This window comes from Choloepus didactylus, chromosome 1, assembly GCF_015220235.1.
Source record: "Choloepus didactylus isolate mChoDid1 chromosome 1, mChoDid1.pri, whole genome shotgun sequence".
Classification (NCBI taxonomy): domain Eukaryota; kingdom Metazoa; phylum Chordata; class Mammalia; order Pilosa; family Megalonychidae; genus Choloepus; species Choloepus didactylus.
In genome coordinates, this window is record NC_051307.1 from 189,391,665 (window position 1) to 189,409,203 (window position 17,539).

Below are 17,539 nucleotides of genomic sequence, written 5' to 3' on the forward strand. Positions count from 1 at the left end.
GCCCTTCCGAAGTGCACCCACTCTATCTTTCCAGCCTCTTTTCTCCACACATCCTCAGCTACCACATGTTCTAGAGCTTCTCTCCTTTTGTTCATGGTTTTCCCTTCCTGAGTGGTCTTTCCTACTCTTTTCATCAGAAACTATTCTTCCCTAAAGCCCAGATGAATTGTTATCTCTTCTGTGAAGCTTTCACTCAACCCCTTCTTCCACCCCAGGCCGAATGTTTCCTTCTCTTGATAACTTAGCACATTGTTTTACACTTGAGGTAAAAGTCTATCCCCTTGCTAGATCAAGAGCTCTGCAAGGCCTTTCTTGATTTCCAGGGCCTTCACAGGTCTCACATATGGTAGCTCTTCAATAAATGATAGCCAAATAACTGAAAACATTTTACTGTTTCCTTAGGCAGTGGCAAGATTATTGTTTGTAGCCCAGAACTTAGAAATTAAAAAATAACATTTGCTAGAAGTAAGGAATAGAGGTTTTTTTTTTGTATATGCAATTAAAATGGAAGGTATGGCAATAGAAAAATACAGGGGAAAATGAAAATGGTAATTAAAACAGTATACAGTATGGCTATACTATAAACCATTGTTATTTATTTTTACCTTTTGCATAAGAATCTATGTTTCTATAAGATATTGATAATTTCTTATATTTTCTAATTAGAGCAAGTTATTCAGATGGAAAGCTGAAAGCGCCTCCTAAGCCATGTGCTGGCAATCAGGGGACCCAAATCACGGTAAGAATAGTATACAGGAGTGTAAGTCTTTGAAAAAGAGCTTCATATAAATATTGAAATAAAACTAAAATTGCCTCCAAGTTTTCAGAATATTAATAAAATGATTTTTTACTAGTTAATAGAAACCCTAAGATATCACCCTTTTAAGTGAGAGCAATGATTATTGACACTTGTGGCATGGCAGCCTAGCCCTCTCCCTCATTATTTTTTAAGGAACTAATGAGGGAGTCTTTTATTTGGGGTGGCAGAAATTGGTGGCAAAGTTGTTGGCATTGAAAGAACAGTAAGCTTGACTCCAGAAGACATGAGTTACTGTCCAAGCCTTGTCTCTCAGCAGTTGTGTGTCAGAGGTAATCACTTAACCCTTAACCTCATTTTTCTCACCTATCACATGGAGCAAAAACTGTCTGCCCACCTGTCTCAAAGGGTGTTTGGTGAGTAATGCAATTGTATCATTGATTGGGAGGAATTCCATTATGCTGCCTTATTTCTGTGGTGTCACATTTGGTCTCTTCCCATTCTGAAATCCCATAAAGCATCCTGCTATTGTGTTATACATCCCACCTCTCCACCCCCAGGTGGAGACTCCTGGCTAAAGCACATCTCCGCAAAGCACACTCTATCCTGTCTAGTCCCTGGGCTTGATGAGGCAGGAGGAGGCTGAAATGAATGTATGCTTTGCAACGCATGTTAAGAGGGATCCTGTACCAGGATGATCACAGTGTGATTCCCACCAACCAATAATGACCTCTGAACTTTTAAAATTATTCTTAGTTTGAACAATATTTTTGAGTTCCATGTGATATTTTAATCATAAATTTACGTTTACCCACTATAGTGTGCATTCTCAGCGGCAAAACTGCCTTGATTTCATATTCCCAGCACAAAACAGAGAGCCTGACAGAGCTAATCCCCAATGAATATTTGAGGAATAAATGAATAAATGAATATTAGATGCAGGAAAAATATCCTGTAATTCCTTTGTTGATGCTGCTCTCTCCTTTGCCCCCTTTCTCCATCATTGCTTAGAACTGTGCTCTTGGTAAATATAATTGGATTTATTGCCTTATTTCCAGCTTTAGGTAGATAGTTTGGGTCTTTATTTCCATTTATTTCTATGAATTACAAGAAAAAAATTAATCTTCTATTCAGGTGGAGGACCTTTTTTACAACATAGCAACGAGGAGAAAAGCTTTAAAAAACCCAAGTGAAGAGTATGGGAAAATTTTGGAAGTTGTCGGCAGGTACAGTCCTAAATCTGGGAGTGGATCTTTGAGATCTTTCATCAAAGGAATGTGTTCCAGCGCTTGTAAATTGAACTTATTTGCTGAGCTAGACAGAGAACAACACCAATAGCCTACAGATTGTTTCTGATCAAGGTTTAGTCACCAGTTCTGAGCTTTCTCTCATCTTCTCAGGAAAGAGCACTTGGTCTCATATCAGTGAGGGTTCTTTGGTGGCAAGTATAACAAACTGAATCTAGTTAACTTGAGCCCAAAAGGAATTTATTGAGAGGCTAAGAGTTATTCACCAAGTGGAAGGAGCTGTGAACAGCTGCTCGTTGCTGCAGGCAAGAACCAGGGTGGCAGCTCTGCTCCAGTTGTTTTCATTCTTTTCCTAACTGTGCTTAGGAGACTATTTTCCTGGGAGAGTGCATCTGATTGGCATAGCTTGGGTCACATGGTCCTGTGCCTACTTCTGTGGGGACAAGACCTCTTGGTTGGCAGTCTTATTACAGGGGCATTGAGTGATTGTGGGAGTGATAGTGTGCCAAAGGAAGATTAGGAGCTGTTACCAAAATAAGGTGAGGCTTTCAAGGCAAATGAAAATGTAATGTCCATGAAATGAAAATGTAATGTGGTGTCTCTGAGCCCACAATCCTTGAATTATAGCAGGGATTTGTTGACTATTTTTCAGTATTTCCAGAAAATCTCACGTGATTCAAACATTTGCCTGTAATAAAATGGCACAGGTGTAGACATCAAGTTTCTTTCCTTTTCTCTGGTATTGAAAAATCAATGTGGGAATGTTCATTACCTACTAAAAATAAAGAGTTCTGGTTTGCTGTTTTGGTTCTAGGTGTGACAAAGTAAAATATTCTTAATTATTACTGAATAAATACATTTTGCTAGATAAAATCCTTCAGTTCATGGGGCACTTGGAGGAAGGAGCAATAAATAGTGGCCAGCCAAGAAAAGGCTGGGAGATACTGGACCTAAAGATGGGGTAGAAATGGGCAAGGAAAGGAAGAGTGCAGAGGGACTCTGGGAGAGAACCAAAAAGTGCAGGGTTTTTAAAGCTGGATTCTAAAAATGTCCTTGAGACAATCCAAAGCTGGTTGGGGCACTCAGAAAGAGTGAGATCATGCTGTGATAGATACCTTTGCGTATGGTCAGCAACCCATAAAAGCAAAGAGGAACCCTATTTTTGGTTTGATTTAATGACATTTAGCATTGATATCTCCATGAAGTCTTTCCTGGTTTATTTTCCTTTGGGTAAGATATGGTGTGTCAAGATATTTTTGTGTGTTTATGTCTTTGGGTAGATCACTGAATTCCAAAAATGTATTTAAAAGGGAGCTCTGAGATGTATTTTGCATTTGGACACTCTTGACTCATTTTTTTCTCTCTCCTAGGTATTCAATACATAATTCAGGCATTAGTTTCTCAGTTAAAAAAGTAAGTTTTTTATTTATAGGGGATGGTTCTGCATTATGAAAATAAAAAAGGAAATTATTATAGCTTGACTGTGGAGATAAGATTCTGATGTTCTAATCACAACTGTGGACTATAAGTCATAGTATTTTCTATTGTTTGTTTATCAGCAAAGTGAGACAGTGGCTGATGTTAGAACACTGCCTAATGCCACAACTGTAGACAATATTCGCTCCATCTTTGGCAACGCTGTTAGCCGGTATGTTGAAACCCTATATAAAAATCCTTTCGAGTTCCATGTCTTGGTTTATCATTTCATAACATTGTTTTGGAATCTGTTAAGATAGCATCTGCCTTAAGAATTTTCTTTCATCAATATGCAAGCTTATTTTCATGTTTCAGATTTAGTAGTGGAGTCATTATTTCATGTAATCAATACCTCCTGGATGCATGTTATCTCCTAGATGCTCTGGGGACTGTGGATTGATGGGTTCTTTCTAGGACTTTATCTTCAAAATATTCGTGGTGTGGTAGAATTCCGTCATTCTCAAAGGTCCCCCCCCCTTTTTTTTCATATTTCCATTGTCACCTCAGGATTTCATTTATCATTCAATGTTTATTAATTACCTCCCATATTATAGGCTTTGTGCCAGAAGTGGGGATGTAAAGATGATTAAAACATTTCTTGCCCTTAAAGACTTCCCTGTCTGATGGTGAGGCAGATTTGCTTGCATGTCTCATTAGTCTTTATTGTCAAGTAAAGCATATGAGGGAAAATTACTTGTTATAGATTCCCAGGACATTCCAGTGCATTCCCTACTGTAGGCGAAAACCACCATTTCCGCCATGGATTCCTAGCTAAGTCTCAAGAAGTTTCTTTTATAAAGCCCAAAGTGCCTATGAATCCGAGAGGGAAAATACTGAGACCCTTTTATGTGTTAAGCCTGTACTGGATGCTGGGGGATACTCAGATGAATGTCTTCATCAAATTATTCATTCTTTGAGCAAAATCAAGTCCTAATTAGGAAACAGCAAATTTGATTTTAACTGCACTTTTTTTTTTTCCTAGTTAAGTACTTATGGATTAATTTTTTGTTTTACCGTGCTCCCAGGATGAAGGGAGAGCTTTATTCTACTACTTTAACTTTGAAGAGCTCCTCTGCTAAAGCTTGTTAAGTCTCAGAATTCATTGTTATGAAATTCTTAGGGACCATAAGAGATCAGAAATCCTCTGGAGCAGCATTTCCCAAAGTGTGTTTCCAGAACACCAGCCTCTTGAGATGCTTTGAGAAGAAAGGGTTTGGTGGTTCAGTGAATGTGGAAAATACTGCAAGCCATACCCTCCACTCAGACTTACAGTGCTTCTTACTGCCTGTAAAGCTTCCACCATCCATTCAGCAAACACTTATTGAGTGCCTGTTATTTACTAGGTGCTATGCTACATGGTAGAGATACAGTAATGAGCAGAGCAAAAATAATTCATACCCTCAGAGAACCCATATCCTAGTTGGAAAGAAACATTAAATAATTATTCAATTCATTAGTAAACTGTACCAGATCCTTCAAAGGGAAAAATATAGTGCACAATGGGAGAATCTCTCAAGGAATCAGGGAGAGGTATAGTCAGAGAAGGCTATTTGAGGATGTAATTCCCGGGATATGAAGGATAAGGAGGAATTAACTAGCTGAACAGGGATTGGGTCTAGCACTTTCCAGGCAAAGGGACCAACCCTCATGAAGGCCCTGAAGCAGGAATGAGTGTGGCTTGTTGAGGACCTCCTTTTCAACTAGTAACCCCCTCCCCAATAAACCCACTTAGGGGAATACCACATTTGCACTCCATTGTGGTTCTATGAGGTATAGTAAGGAATTCAGGAAAGTTGATTAACCTTGGAATCCTATCTTTGAGGTTTAGTTACAGAGATACATATGGTCTCGGTAAAATAAGGACCCAGAGGGTTATTAAGGGCAATTAGAGCAGTGCTTAAGAGCTTGAAAACACTGCCTGGGTGGGTAGGTGGTTGGGTAAGTGGACTCATGGATGCTTGGGCCCAGAGGACCTCAGCAAACAGTCTGTGGGTTTCTTATTTGGCAGTTAGTTTATGTGGAGGAGCACTGAGTTTTCCAGCTCTGATTCTTTTATAATGTTTAAGTTTTCCAGTGTTTCAAATCCTCAAAATTTTTCTTTTCTAACCAGAGAATTAATTGAAGTTGGGTGTGAGGATAAAACCTTAGCCTTCAAAATGAATGGCTACATATCCAATGCAAATTATTCGGTGAAGAAGTGCATCTTCTTACTCTTCATCAATCGTAAGTGAAAAAGAACCAAGTAGAGAGATCTATGCACAGGGAATTTTACCACGGAAAAATTTCTAATCCGCGGGTGTGATTACAGTCAGGGAAACCTGTTCTGAAGTATGATTTGATGAGGAAGCATTTGTACCTTTTGGCCTAAGTCTGTGCTCAGCCCTCTTGAGATGTGCTCATTGCTGACTGTGGCTGAGCCTAGTTCGTCTCCCAGAGGAAGCCCAGGAGAGGGGATCACAGACCCTGTGAGCCAGCACACCTTCCTCACCTACTGACATCTGGAGCCTCTAGAAGCAGGTCCTGGGCAGAGCTTTGTTCTCACCTTAGATCAAGGTCTATGGGTTGAAATTGCACAGCAGGACATAGGTGGAGGGGTATCTTGAGTACAGATAAGGCCATTAAAGTAAAGAAATTGAGCACTAAGCCCTTGAGATTTTACTTTTTAAAGAAGGAAAATTATGATATAAGCAGTAGTACTGGAAATCAGGAAGGAAATTAACCAAATGAACTTGGATTTTTCTCAAATTCCTTTCCAATTCTTATCTCTCAACTTTTATGTTGTTTACATGATTGCTACTTATTAAGTTAATACTATTTTGCATTTTGCTTTTTTCTTTTTACTTAATTGCAAAATAAGGTTTTGAGAGACAATGACAGAGCAACAAATAATCCCAAATACAGTCTTGACTCAATTTTTCATTTTTGCCATCCAGAAGCAAGATGCATCTTTCCATTTGTTCAGTGTTTATCATTTTTATCATATAGCCCCTTTAATTTTATTGTTTAAAGCAATTCATACTTACATATGTATTTACATTTTTGATTTGTTTTGCTATTGGAAATGGTATATTCCCCCTGCCGCTTACAGCAATAACCAGCTATAAATGTCTCTCAAATTATTCATGTTTTACAGCAGTTGTTCAAAAGAGTACAGAAACAGTGAGGACAGGGCCAGTTGCCTTATAGATACATTATTTTAAGCTGTTTTGTATTTTTTTTTTTTTTTTTGGTAGAAATTTTAATTCAATTTTATTGAGATATATTCACTTACCATACAGTCATCCAAAGTGCACAATCAGTTGTTCACAGTACCATCATATAATTGTGCATTCATCACCCCAATCAATTTTTTAAACATTTTCCTTGTACCAGAAAAAGTGAAAATAAGAATAAAAAAAAAAAGTAAAAAAGAACACCCAAATCATCCCCCCCCACCCTATTTTTTCATTTAGTTTTTTGTCCCCATTTTTCTTTTTTTTTTTTTTTTAATCATCATTTTGTTGAGATATATTCACATACCACGCAGTCATACAAAACAAATTGTACTTTCGATTGTTTACAGTACCATTACATAGTTGTACATTCATCACCTAAATCAATCCCTGACACCTTCATTAGCACACACACAAAAATAACAAGAATAATAATTAGAGTGAAAAAGAGCAATTGAAGTGAAAAAGAACACTAGGTACCTTTGTCTGTTTGTTTGCTTCCCCTACTTTTCTACACATCCATCCATAAACTAGACAAAGTGGAGTTTGGTCCTTATGGCATTCCCAATCCCACTGTCACCCCTCATAAGCTACATTTTTATACAACTGTCTTCGAGATTCATGGGTTCTGGGTTGTAGTTTAATAGTTTCAGGTATCCACCACCAGCTACCCCAATTCTTTAGAACCTAAAAAAGGTTGTCTAAAGTGTGCGTAAGAGTGCCCACCAGAGTGATCTCTCGGCTCGTTTTGGAATCTCTCTGCCACTGAAGCATATTTCATTTCCTTTCACATCCCCCTTTTGGTCAAGATGATGTTCTCCATCCCACGATGCCGGGTCTACATTCCTCCCCGGGAGTCATATTCCACGTTGCCAGGGAGATTCACTTCCCTGGGTGTCTGATCCCACGTAGGGGGGAGGGCAGTGATTTCACCTTTCAAGTTGGCTTAGCCAGAGAGAGAGGGCCACATCTGAGCAACGAAGAGGCATTCAGGAGGAGACTCTTAGGCACAAATACAGGGAGGCCTAGCCTCTCCTTTGCAGCAACCGTCTTCCTAAGGGTAAAACTTATGGTAGAGGGCTCAACCCATCAAACCACCAGTCCCCTATGTTTGTGGTCATGTTAGCAACCATGGAGGTGGGGTAGGCGAATACCCCTGCATTCTCCACAGGCTCCTCAAGGGGGCACTACATCTTTTTTTTTTTTTTTTTTTCCTTGTTTGTCTTTTTTCTTTTTTTTTTTTTTTAACTTTCCCTTCTTTTTTCAAATCAACTGTATGAAAAAAAAAGTTAAAAAGAAAACAAACATACAATAAAAGAACATTTCAAAGAGACCATAGCAAGGGAGTAAGAAAAAGACAACTAACCTAAGATAACTGCTTAACTTCCAACATGTTCGTACTTTACCCCAAGAAAGTTACATAATATAGCAACATTTCAGTGAACTTGTTCCTACTACATCCATCAGAAATTAACAGACCATAGTCATTTCTGGGCATCCCCAGAACGTTAAATAGCTTATCTGTTCTTCTTGGATTATTGTTCCCCCTTCCTTAATTGCTCTCTACTGCTAGTTCCCCTACATTCTACATTATAAACCATTTGTTTTACATTTTTCAAAGTTCACATTAGTGGTAGCATATAATATTTCTCTTTTTGTGCCTGGCTTATTTCGCTCAGCATTATGTCTTCAAGGTTCATCCATGTTGTCATATGTTTCACCAGATCGTTCCTTCTTACTGCCGCGTAGTATTCCATCGTGTGTATATACCACATTTTATTTATCCACTCATCTGTTGAAGGACATTTGGGTTGTTTCCATCTCTTGGCAATTGTGAATAATGCTGCTATGAACATTGGCGTGCAGATATCTGTTCGTGTCACTGCTTTCCGATCTTCCGGGTATATACCGAGAAGTGCAATCGCTGGATCGAATGGTAGCTCTATATCTAGTTTTCTAAGGAACTGCCAGACTGACTTCCAGAGTGGCTGAACCATTATACAAGCTGTTTTGTATTTTTTTTTTTTTTTTTTTTCCACTTCATCAGAAAGGCATTAAGATTCTATACAACAAAGCTTGCTTTAAGCCTCAAAAATGTTCTTCATTTGTTAGTTTCCTAACAATGAAGAATAACTAATACCTGCTTTTTTTTTTTTTTTTTTTTTTTTTTTTTTAAAGCACACATGCTGGCTACAGGGTAGACAAGCAAAAATTAGTATAAGTGCCATCTGCCTAGACAAGTGAATAAAATTCAGTGGAAGTGCTGTTTGAGTAGCCCATAGCAGTGTGTCTGGTGGGGCTGTTTACCACCTGGTCTTTGTATTAACATTAACTAATCTGTTTGAGATGCCAAGTTCCCATTACCAAAGAGACGTCAGATTCTTAGACATGTCATTCAGTTTTCTCCACATTGTGCAGACTCATTCAGCTGGCAGGGACACATCCTTTGGCATGTCTCAAGTTCTGAAATCTCAGCAGACAGGCTCCAGCTGTTTGGTCTCTACCAGTTATGGGATACCTTTTTGGACTGAACTCTGTTCACAGCTCCTCCTTGTCCAGGAGTCAGCTGATAGACCAGTTGTCCTTTTGTCAGGTGCCTCCTCCTCCAGACCTGGGTGGTCAGGACATCTGTTATGGAGTTCAGTGACACTTATTGAAGGGGTTGTTGGTTGGTAAGCACTCAAAGAATAATAGTCTCCTCATTGATAAAATCAGTGGCCACACTTCTCATTGGAAATTAAATGGCATGATGTATCCTTGGCTACAACATGGGACAACAGATCATCAGCAGGTCATCTGAAATTTGAGGAAAAAGGAGAGTTGTGTTTTCTGAAAATAGATCTTCCGTTGATTTTAGTTTTCTCTCTCAACCCCTCTTGTTTCCCACCCCTCCAAAGGGACATCATTTCCTGAATTACTTTAAACACACATTCAGACGTTTGTACTGCTGACATGCCTGGAAAACTCATTTTATCCTTTATTGCCCATTTGGACACCCACTGAGCAGAATTAGTTGCTTCCATTTCCTACCATTTAGCACACATGTGCACATATACACACACACCCTTACCTCTGTGATGGGGCTTACCACTTAGGGTTGGAATTAGTTTATTCACCAGGATATTGTCTCCCAGCACTTGGCACATATGATAGGTAACAAGTATGTGTTTGCAAAATGAAAAGTCTAAGAGCTGACTTCAGTATGCTCACAGGGCCCAGCAAGGGCAAAGATCATCCACATGGGCTGATTGAGGGATAGGGAAGTGAGGGGGCAGAATTTATTTCCCTAGCATGTTTCTTCTACTTGGGTGAGAGGAAGGAGTCCAAAGCCTGCAGTGAGATGCCAGGAGGTGGTGACAGGTAACAGGAGGCTCTCCCTTCCTGGGAATCAGCAGCAGGGTCAGATGAGGATGTCAATCCAAACATGTTCTTCCTGAGGTGATTTCATGGCATGATGAATGGGTGCCTGTGATCTCATCCCTCGGGACAGTGTGAGCCAGTCATTTTCCTTTTTATTTTTTAGATCGTCTGGTAGAATCAACTTCCTTGAAAAAAGCAGTAGAAGCGGTGTATGCAGCGTATTTGCCGAAAAACACACACCCGTTCCTGTACCTCAGGTAATGCGGCACCACCCTCCTCAACCAAGACTCACAAGAAAGAGAAGTTCTTTGGGGATCTCCTCTTTGAAACAGGGTCTTGTGGATAAGCCCATCAGAGTGAACCCCATACACCACTGGCAAAAGGATGTTCTGTCCCTTCTCGCAGGTACAAGGCCTAGTTTTCTTTTATTCATGCACTCATTTAACAGAACCTTCCTGAGAGCCTCCTGTGTGCCAGGCACTGTGTTGGTGATACAAAGGTGAGTGGCATGTGTCAGCCCTTGAAGGCCTTGTGAGCAGTGTATGACAGATGTGCCTAGGAGGCTCTGAATATTACTTCAACTGCTAGACTCAACTTGGGAAGCTGAATTAGCTACAATGAGGTGGCTTTGTCTCCATGACTGAAAGGCAGTCTTGTACTCTATGGAGATGCTTACTTTAGCTTATCCACCTGTTGATTTCTCAAAGGTTCACATAAATAATACAGCAGTCGTATATTGAGCATTATTAGACAGGTCAGACCCCATAGTAGGTGTTTGAAATATAGAAATAAATGTGAGGTGCCCTTGCCCCAAAGGAATTTACAGCCTATGGGCTGATATATGGAGAAACTCATTCCATTTTTTTCTGTGTCTGCTACTAGCATATCCATTTCACATCTTTTGCATTTTTATTACAGCCTGACAAAAGATCAATCTCCTAGTAACAGGGCTATATTTGTACAGGGCATGGTTTATGTTAAAATGTCTTAAGTCTGAAACCCTTGGCCCTTGTCTTAGTTTTCCAGGGCTGCTATGACAAGTAACACATAGTGGGTTGGTTTAAACAACTGGACTTTATTGTCTCATGGTTTTGGAGGCTAGATGTCAAACATCAAGGAATTGGCAGGGCTTGTTTTCCCCAAAGGTCTGTTGTTTTCCAGCCATCCTCCGTCCCATGGTGATCTCTCTGTCATTTTGTCTGCTCCTCTGATTTAGGCTGACTCCTGGCTTCTGATTCCTGGCTTCTGATTCACTGCATCCATAGTGATTAAAGATAGTTTTTAGATTCAGTGTAGAATTGTTGGTTAACTCCCTCATGTTTTCTCTTGCTAGATAATAAAACTGGTCAAGTTATCACTTTGTTTCATTTCTGTAGTAGAGTCTAAATAAAGGATAGAAACCATGCAGCAATTTGAACTGGGAAAAGTTTAATTTAAAGAATTGCCCACAGGGGATTGGAGTAATGGAGGATTGGCTAATATGAGCAAAGGAAATAGAGACAGCAGGTATATAGAACAGCCCTTACCCTTAAGGCTGATGTAGAGCACCCAAGGAAGAGTATCCTCAGTACCCACCCCTTTCTTCAGATCTTATTGAAGGGGACATGGCTGTGGCACCCTACATGGTAGAAATGTTGATAAGGTGCTCCCCCAGCAGTACTCCGAGGCACAGCCACCTGATGGGTTGGGGAAAGCTGCCCACAAGAAGGTGCCATGTGCTACTGGGCACTGCAAAAAAACTGCACACTTAGCCTCCCCTCTACGTGGGACATGACTCCCAGAGGTATAAGTCTCCCTGGCAACATGGGACATGACTCCCAGGGATGAGCCTGACCTTTGCATCATGGGATCAGAAATGCCTTCTTGACCAAAAGGGGGAGGAAAAATGAAACCAACTAAACTTTCAGTGGCCAAGAGATTTCACATAGAGTTGAGAGATCATTCTGGAGGTTACTCTTATGCAAGCTTCAGCCAAATATTGCAAATTGCCACGGTATGCCAAACCCCAACCAACAGTATTCCTAAAAACCCTGAAGAATAACCTTAGCTCCATCTAAGACTCTATAAAAACTTTACTCATTAAAACTTTTTCAGAAACAAAAAGCTTCAAGATGGCTCCTATGCCAGATAAGCCCTGAAACACAGAGGTACCATTCTCTCCAGAAACATCAACCAGTTTCATTCCCCTACCCATAAGGTTGACACTTCTTTTCAGCATGAAGAAGTAGAATGGTCATTGCCCAGTAATCCCTGAAGATCTAGAGAATGATATGAGAGAGAGGAGTTATAACTGAGATGATAGGATTTAACAAATGATTATGTCTACTGATTCATTATGTACATAATTTTTTAGTTTCCAGTGTATTTGAATAGCCAGAAAGAAATACCTGAAATTATTGAGCTGTAATCAAATAGCCTTGATCTTTGATAATGATTGTATAACTATATAGCTTTCATCTTTTGATCATGTGATTGTAAAAACCTTGTGACTTACACCTCCTTTATCCAGTGTGTGGGTAGATGAGTAATAAAGACATGCATGAAAATATAATAATAATAGGTTTGGAATATGGGGAGGAAATATCCCTACATAAACTATGGACAATAGTTAATAGTACTACTTTAATAATATTTCAACAATTATAACAAAGGTAACTACTGTTTAAAAAAATAGAATTGCCAAAAAAAGTGCTATCATCAATTGTAATAAATTTTCCTCATCAGTGCAAGTAGTGGTGGTGGAGCGGTGTATGGGAACCCTGTATTTTATGCATGATTGTTCTGTAAATCTGCAACTTATCTAATTTAAAAAAAAAAAAGGAACCGCACGCTTTGCCGAGGAGCTCGCCAGAACCTGGCATAGAAAACCCTTCCTCCTCTATTGTCCCTCCAGTGCCCTCTAATGACAAAGCATCATGTTACAAAGCTCCATTCTCACAGAGCAGGCAATGAAAGATGAATTTGGAACTGAGAGGCAATAGATTGATAAATGGCACAGTCTCTAAACTGACTTGTATTATATTTTAGTGGTAGAAAGTTCTCTTGCATATGTTCTTGTTTGATCCTCATTTAATCCTGAAAAGTAGAGGCCAGGTGTATGGTTACCCTTCCTTTATGAATGAGAAAACCGGAACTTAAGTGACTTGCCTGAGGTCGCATTATAGGAAATTCCACTAGTTCTAGAATGATGATGATAACAGCTGACAAATATGTGACATTTGCATGCAAAATGCTTTGCATGAATTTAATCCCCACCATATACCTGTAATATAGTTGATATTGTTATCGCTGCTTTTCAGACCAGGAAATCACAACAAAGATGATGTAACCTACCTAGAACTACACAGCTTTTAAGTAGCAGAGCCAACATTTGAACCCAGTTACTCAGATCAGACCTTGAGGTTTTGACCACTGTGTCAATTCTTCTGGCTTCCACATAAACCGGGTGTGGAGTTTTTTTCCGTCGCTTCCCCTACTGACCATCTAAGGTAATTGTTTATCTTTTTTTCTGCCAGTTTAGAAATCAGTCCCCAGAATGTGGATGTCAATGTGCACCCTACAAAGCACGAGGTTCACTTCCTGCATGAGGACAGCATCCTGGAGCGGGTACAGCAGCACATCGAGAGCAAGCTCCTGGGTTCCAACTCTTCCAGGATGTATTTCACCCAGGTGAGGGCTGTTCTTATCCAGCTGTTTGTCTGGTGCTTTTGCCACCTTGAAATTTGCCTCATCAGACATGAAAGTCCAGATTTTTTCCTGTTGCACTAGGAGTTTGCAAGTATTTCTTTGATAGTAACCTTTCCTTCTTTGAACCTAACTGTGAAGGTATTGTGCTGTTATCCTTGGGCCTGGAGTCAGGGCCTGGGTTCTCCTCACTTTGCCTCCATCTGGGATCTTAGACTGTCTGAAAATGCAATAGCACCCCTCCTGAGCAATGCATTCTCTGCTGGAGGTGTTCAGGAGAAGGCTGATCCCGTGTACACATGGCAGAGTGGAGGGGCTGTACCCTGGGGAGGCAGAGAGGAAAGAGCTGTGGCTTTTGTGTCAGATAGACCTGGGTTCCTGGCCATGCAACTAACCTTCCCAGAGCCTCCATGTCTCCCTCATTAAAGAGGAGCTGGTCATCCCCACACCTGAGGGCAGTTGGGAGCAGTAAGTGAACAGTGAGTGAATGGACAGTGTCTGGCAGAGGGCCTGGCACCATTCATCTTATAATTATCTAGGTTCTAAATGCTTATGATTCTAAGTTACTTCCCTTTTCTGGGGCTGGGGCCGGGGCCTTAACTTTCCCATCTGTTAAAGAATCCGCTTGGATATTTTGCTCTCCAACATCCCCTCCCAGTTCTGGGATGATGTGATTCTGTACAGCTGTTTATTCATGGCAAGGAAGTATTCATCATGATCTTAAGCACAACAGACACTGAAACTATAGAAATGGGAGCACTAACCATTAAATCACACTGGTTCTTGCAAGCAGAAAGTGGGCTTCAATGAGGCCCTACTTCACAGAAAACTGTTTTTAAATTACCAGGTGAACAAATGCTTCCCATAAGAATATCCACAGTTACCTCCATGGAGAAAAGCTAGGTGGGAGGTAGAATGGACACTAAGCAGTGAGACTAAACCCAGTTGGGGCAGCACCACCACCCCTGGAATACACACACTTGGAGATTATTGGGGCAGAGAGGTGGTGAGAACTCACGGGTCTCTGTTGGTGACACCTGAAAGGGGTATGTGGCACATGAAGCAGAAGCAAGTTACTGCCTGGAAACCAACCCTTGTTCCTTTGGTTTCTGGTACCAACATGAGCACACAGTCTGGTAGAAGTGAAAAGGAAGAAATCCTTACAGTGCATGCGGAGGCGATGAGGGAACACAGACCCCAGTGAATGTTAATGTGTCTAGTGTGGGTAAAGCTTTTGGAGCATTATCTGGTACATGGGAAATGCTAATAATTCTTGGTTGGTTTTATGTTTGTTGTTGCTGACTCAGTGTCAGTGCCCCTTCACTGCTCCTCCTCCTCTGTCTCCCTGCCTCCCTCACCAAGAGTCAGCATCTGTTGGGTGCTGGGGGTGCAGCAAAGGCGGGTTCCTGCCTTCATAGAGGTACTCACAGTCTCCTAGAGAGTATGTTTTTCCTCATTTGACCACACTGCCATTTTATTCCTAATAAAATTAGTAATGATTCTTTAATATTATTTAATATCTGATCCATATTCAAATGTTCCACTTGTGCAAAAGAGATCTTTTTATAGTAGCTTTGTTCAAATCTGTATCCAAGAAAATTCCACCCATATTTGGTTGTTATATCTCTTAGATCTTTTTTAAGAGATTTGAAATTACCCCTTTTTGTTATTGTTGTTTCCATTGGCTTATTGAAAACCAAGTACAGGTGTTCTGTAGAATAATATTGCTCCTTAGTGTCATTTAACTTAGTTCCAATCCTTGTATTTCCTGTAAATTGGAAATTGAATCTAGAAGTATCATTAGATTCAGGCTCAAAAGAAATTTTTTTTTTTTTTTTTTTGCAAGAATCCTTAGGGTGCCCTATACTTTCTATCACATTCCAGCAGGAGGTGCGTAATGACTTACTACAGCACTTTAGTGATGTTAAGATCATCAGTGGGTTCAGGTGGTGACAGCCTGATTCCTTCATTGTGAAGTTCCCCATCGACCTTTAGCTTAATGGTTTTATCATTCACTGATGATCATTATTTAAATCAATTAGTTCATTAGGCTTGCAAGATAATGATTTTCTGATTTTTTCATTTCTTCTGTATTGAAGAATTTTCCCCCATTCATTAGTGTTATCTGGTTATCCTAAAATACAGCTCATTCTGGAAATGCTAAATTTTATCCCATTAATTATCAATTTTCAAAGGAATGAGTTGGTGCCCTCGGAATGATCTCCAGTGGTGTCGAAAGACTTTAATTTCATTTTTCTTTCCTTTTCTTCCTCCCTCCCTCCTACTCTCCCCCCACCCATGTCATTATTTCAGAGCTTTTAACATAATGTAGTTTAATCAGTTGTAGTCAGTTTTCTTTTTAATGCTCAAACTATCCCATTTAGGCCAGCGGAATTCCCTTCAATCTGGTTCCCTTGTCCTTCTGACCCAATCCCATTAGTCTTTGATAGTTTACTTGTTTCCGGTAAGATAAGATGTTGCGAGCTCATCTTGAACTTTCCCAGCCCCGGCACCGAATCAGCCATTTCTCTGAGGAGCCCTGTTTCATTTTAGTGGGCTCTATAACCTGGACTGTAGGGTTTCTCATTACCACTAGGGTCATTCCTTTTAGGCCTTTTTAGTCAACAGAGCTAGGAAATAAGTATATTTTAAAATGGACAAAATTATAAGAACCTGGTATTTCCAATTCAAACCAAATTTAAGATTATAAGTATTTTGCTTAATTCTTGAATTTTATATTTGTATAACTTCCTATTTTATACTCCAAATTTTGGTCAGAATTGCCCCATGATAATTCTGTAATAGTAGTTATGCCTGGTCGTAGCTTCTTTCTGCAGTATTGCTCCATTTTAGGACCTAGACTTCTGTACTTTGTATTCTGAATCTTCCCGCTACCTTCTTTTTTGATACAGACTTTGCTTCCAGGACTTGCTGGTCCCTCTGGGGAGGTGGTTAAATCCACAATGGGTGTGACTTCATCTACTTCTGGAAGTAGTGACAAGGTCTATGCCTACCAGATGGTACGTACAGATTCCCGGGAACAGAAACTTGATGCCTTTCTGCAGCCTGTGAGCAAGCACCTGTCCCATGGGTCCACGGCCATGGTCCTAGAAGATAAGATAGATGATTCTAGTGGCAGGGCCACACAGCAAGATGAGGAGATGCCTGAGCTCCCAGCTCCTATTGAAATGTCTGCCAAGAATCAGGGCTTGGAAGGAGATGCATTAAAGAGGACTTCAGAAACATCAGAAGAGAGAGGGCCCACTTCCAGCCCAGGCAACCCCAGGTATGGCCCTTTGGGAAAAGTGCACATTGCCTCCTTTGTTCTTTAGTAAAACTGCCTTACTTTTCGTGAACCACTTGCACCTTCTCTCTGCCTCTGCCCTCTGCTTCCACTGTGGCATAGCTGTGACCTTGTCCACTATGTGCCTTTGGCCATGGCTTTAGAGATATCCTCCCCAGTGTCCTTTAAAATCTTAAATATCCATGATTCTAAGCATTAGTTTAAAGTACATCAGAAAAAAATCAGAAGATTAAATATTTACTTTTAGTAAGCAATTTTGATGAAGCTTTAACACCAGAAATGGCTAGAGAGAGAAGCCTAAAATATCCAGAGGATTCTTTTTTATCCTCCCAAAGCTGCTTTGACTCCTTTCCAAAGAAACACACTTTCTCAATCCAATTTGTAAAACTCCTTGAAGCACATGAGCTATTGGTAAGAGACAGCTAGAGAATAATAATTAAGTAATATTAAGTGGAATAATAGTAAAGACCGTCATTTAATTTTGAGTATTTCCAGTGTG

The 17,539-nt window shown here is 40.1% G+C and overlaps 1 protein-coding gene across 2 annotated transcripts in view; it reads left to right on the plus strand.

The window, feature by feature from the left end:
- MLH1 (mutL homolog 1) overlaps window positions 1-17,539 on the plus strand; it is a 57,954-nt gene that overhangs the window by 10,634 nt on the left and 29,781 nt on the right. The window contains exons 5-12 of one of the 2 annotated variants that reach the window (XM_037847179.1): window positions 667-739; window positions 1,892-1,983; window positions 3,375-3,417; window positions 3,564-3,652; window positions 5,591-5,703; window positions 10,216-10,309; window positions 13,568-13,721; window positions 16,649-17,022. In XM_037847179.1, the coding sequence (XP_037703107.1) occupies window positions 667-739; window positions 1,892-1,983; window positions 3,375-3,417; window positions 3,564-3,652; window positions 5,591-5,703; window positions 10,216-10,309; window positions 13,568-13,721; window positions 16,649-17,022 (1,032 nt within the window). Of the gene's footprint in view, window positions 1-666; window positions 740-1,891; window positions 1,984-3,374; window positions 3,418-3,563; window positions 3,653-5,590; window positions 5,704-10,215; window positions 10,310-13,567; window positions 13,722-16,648; window positions 17,023-17,539 lie in introns of those variants that run through there. The other variant, XM_037847188.1, reaches the window with a different exon arrangement.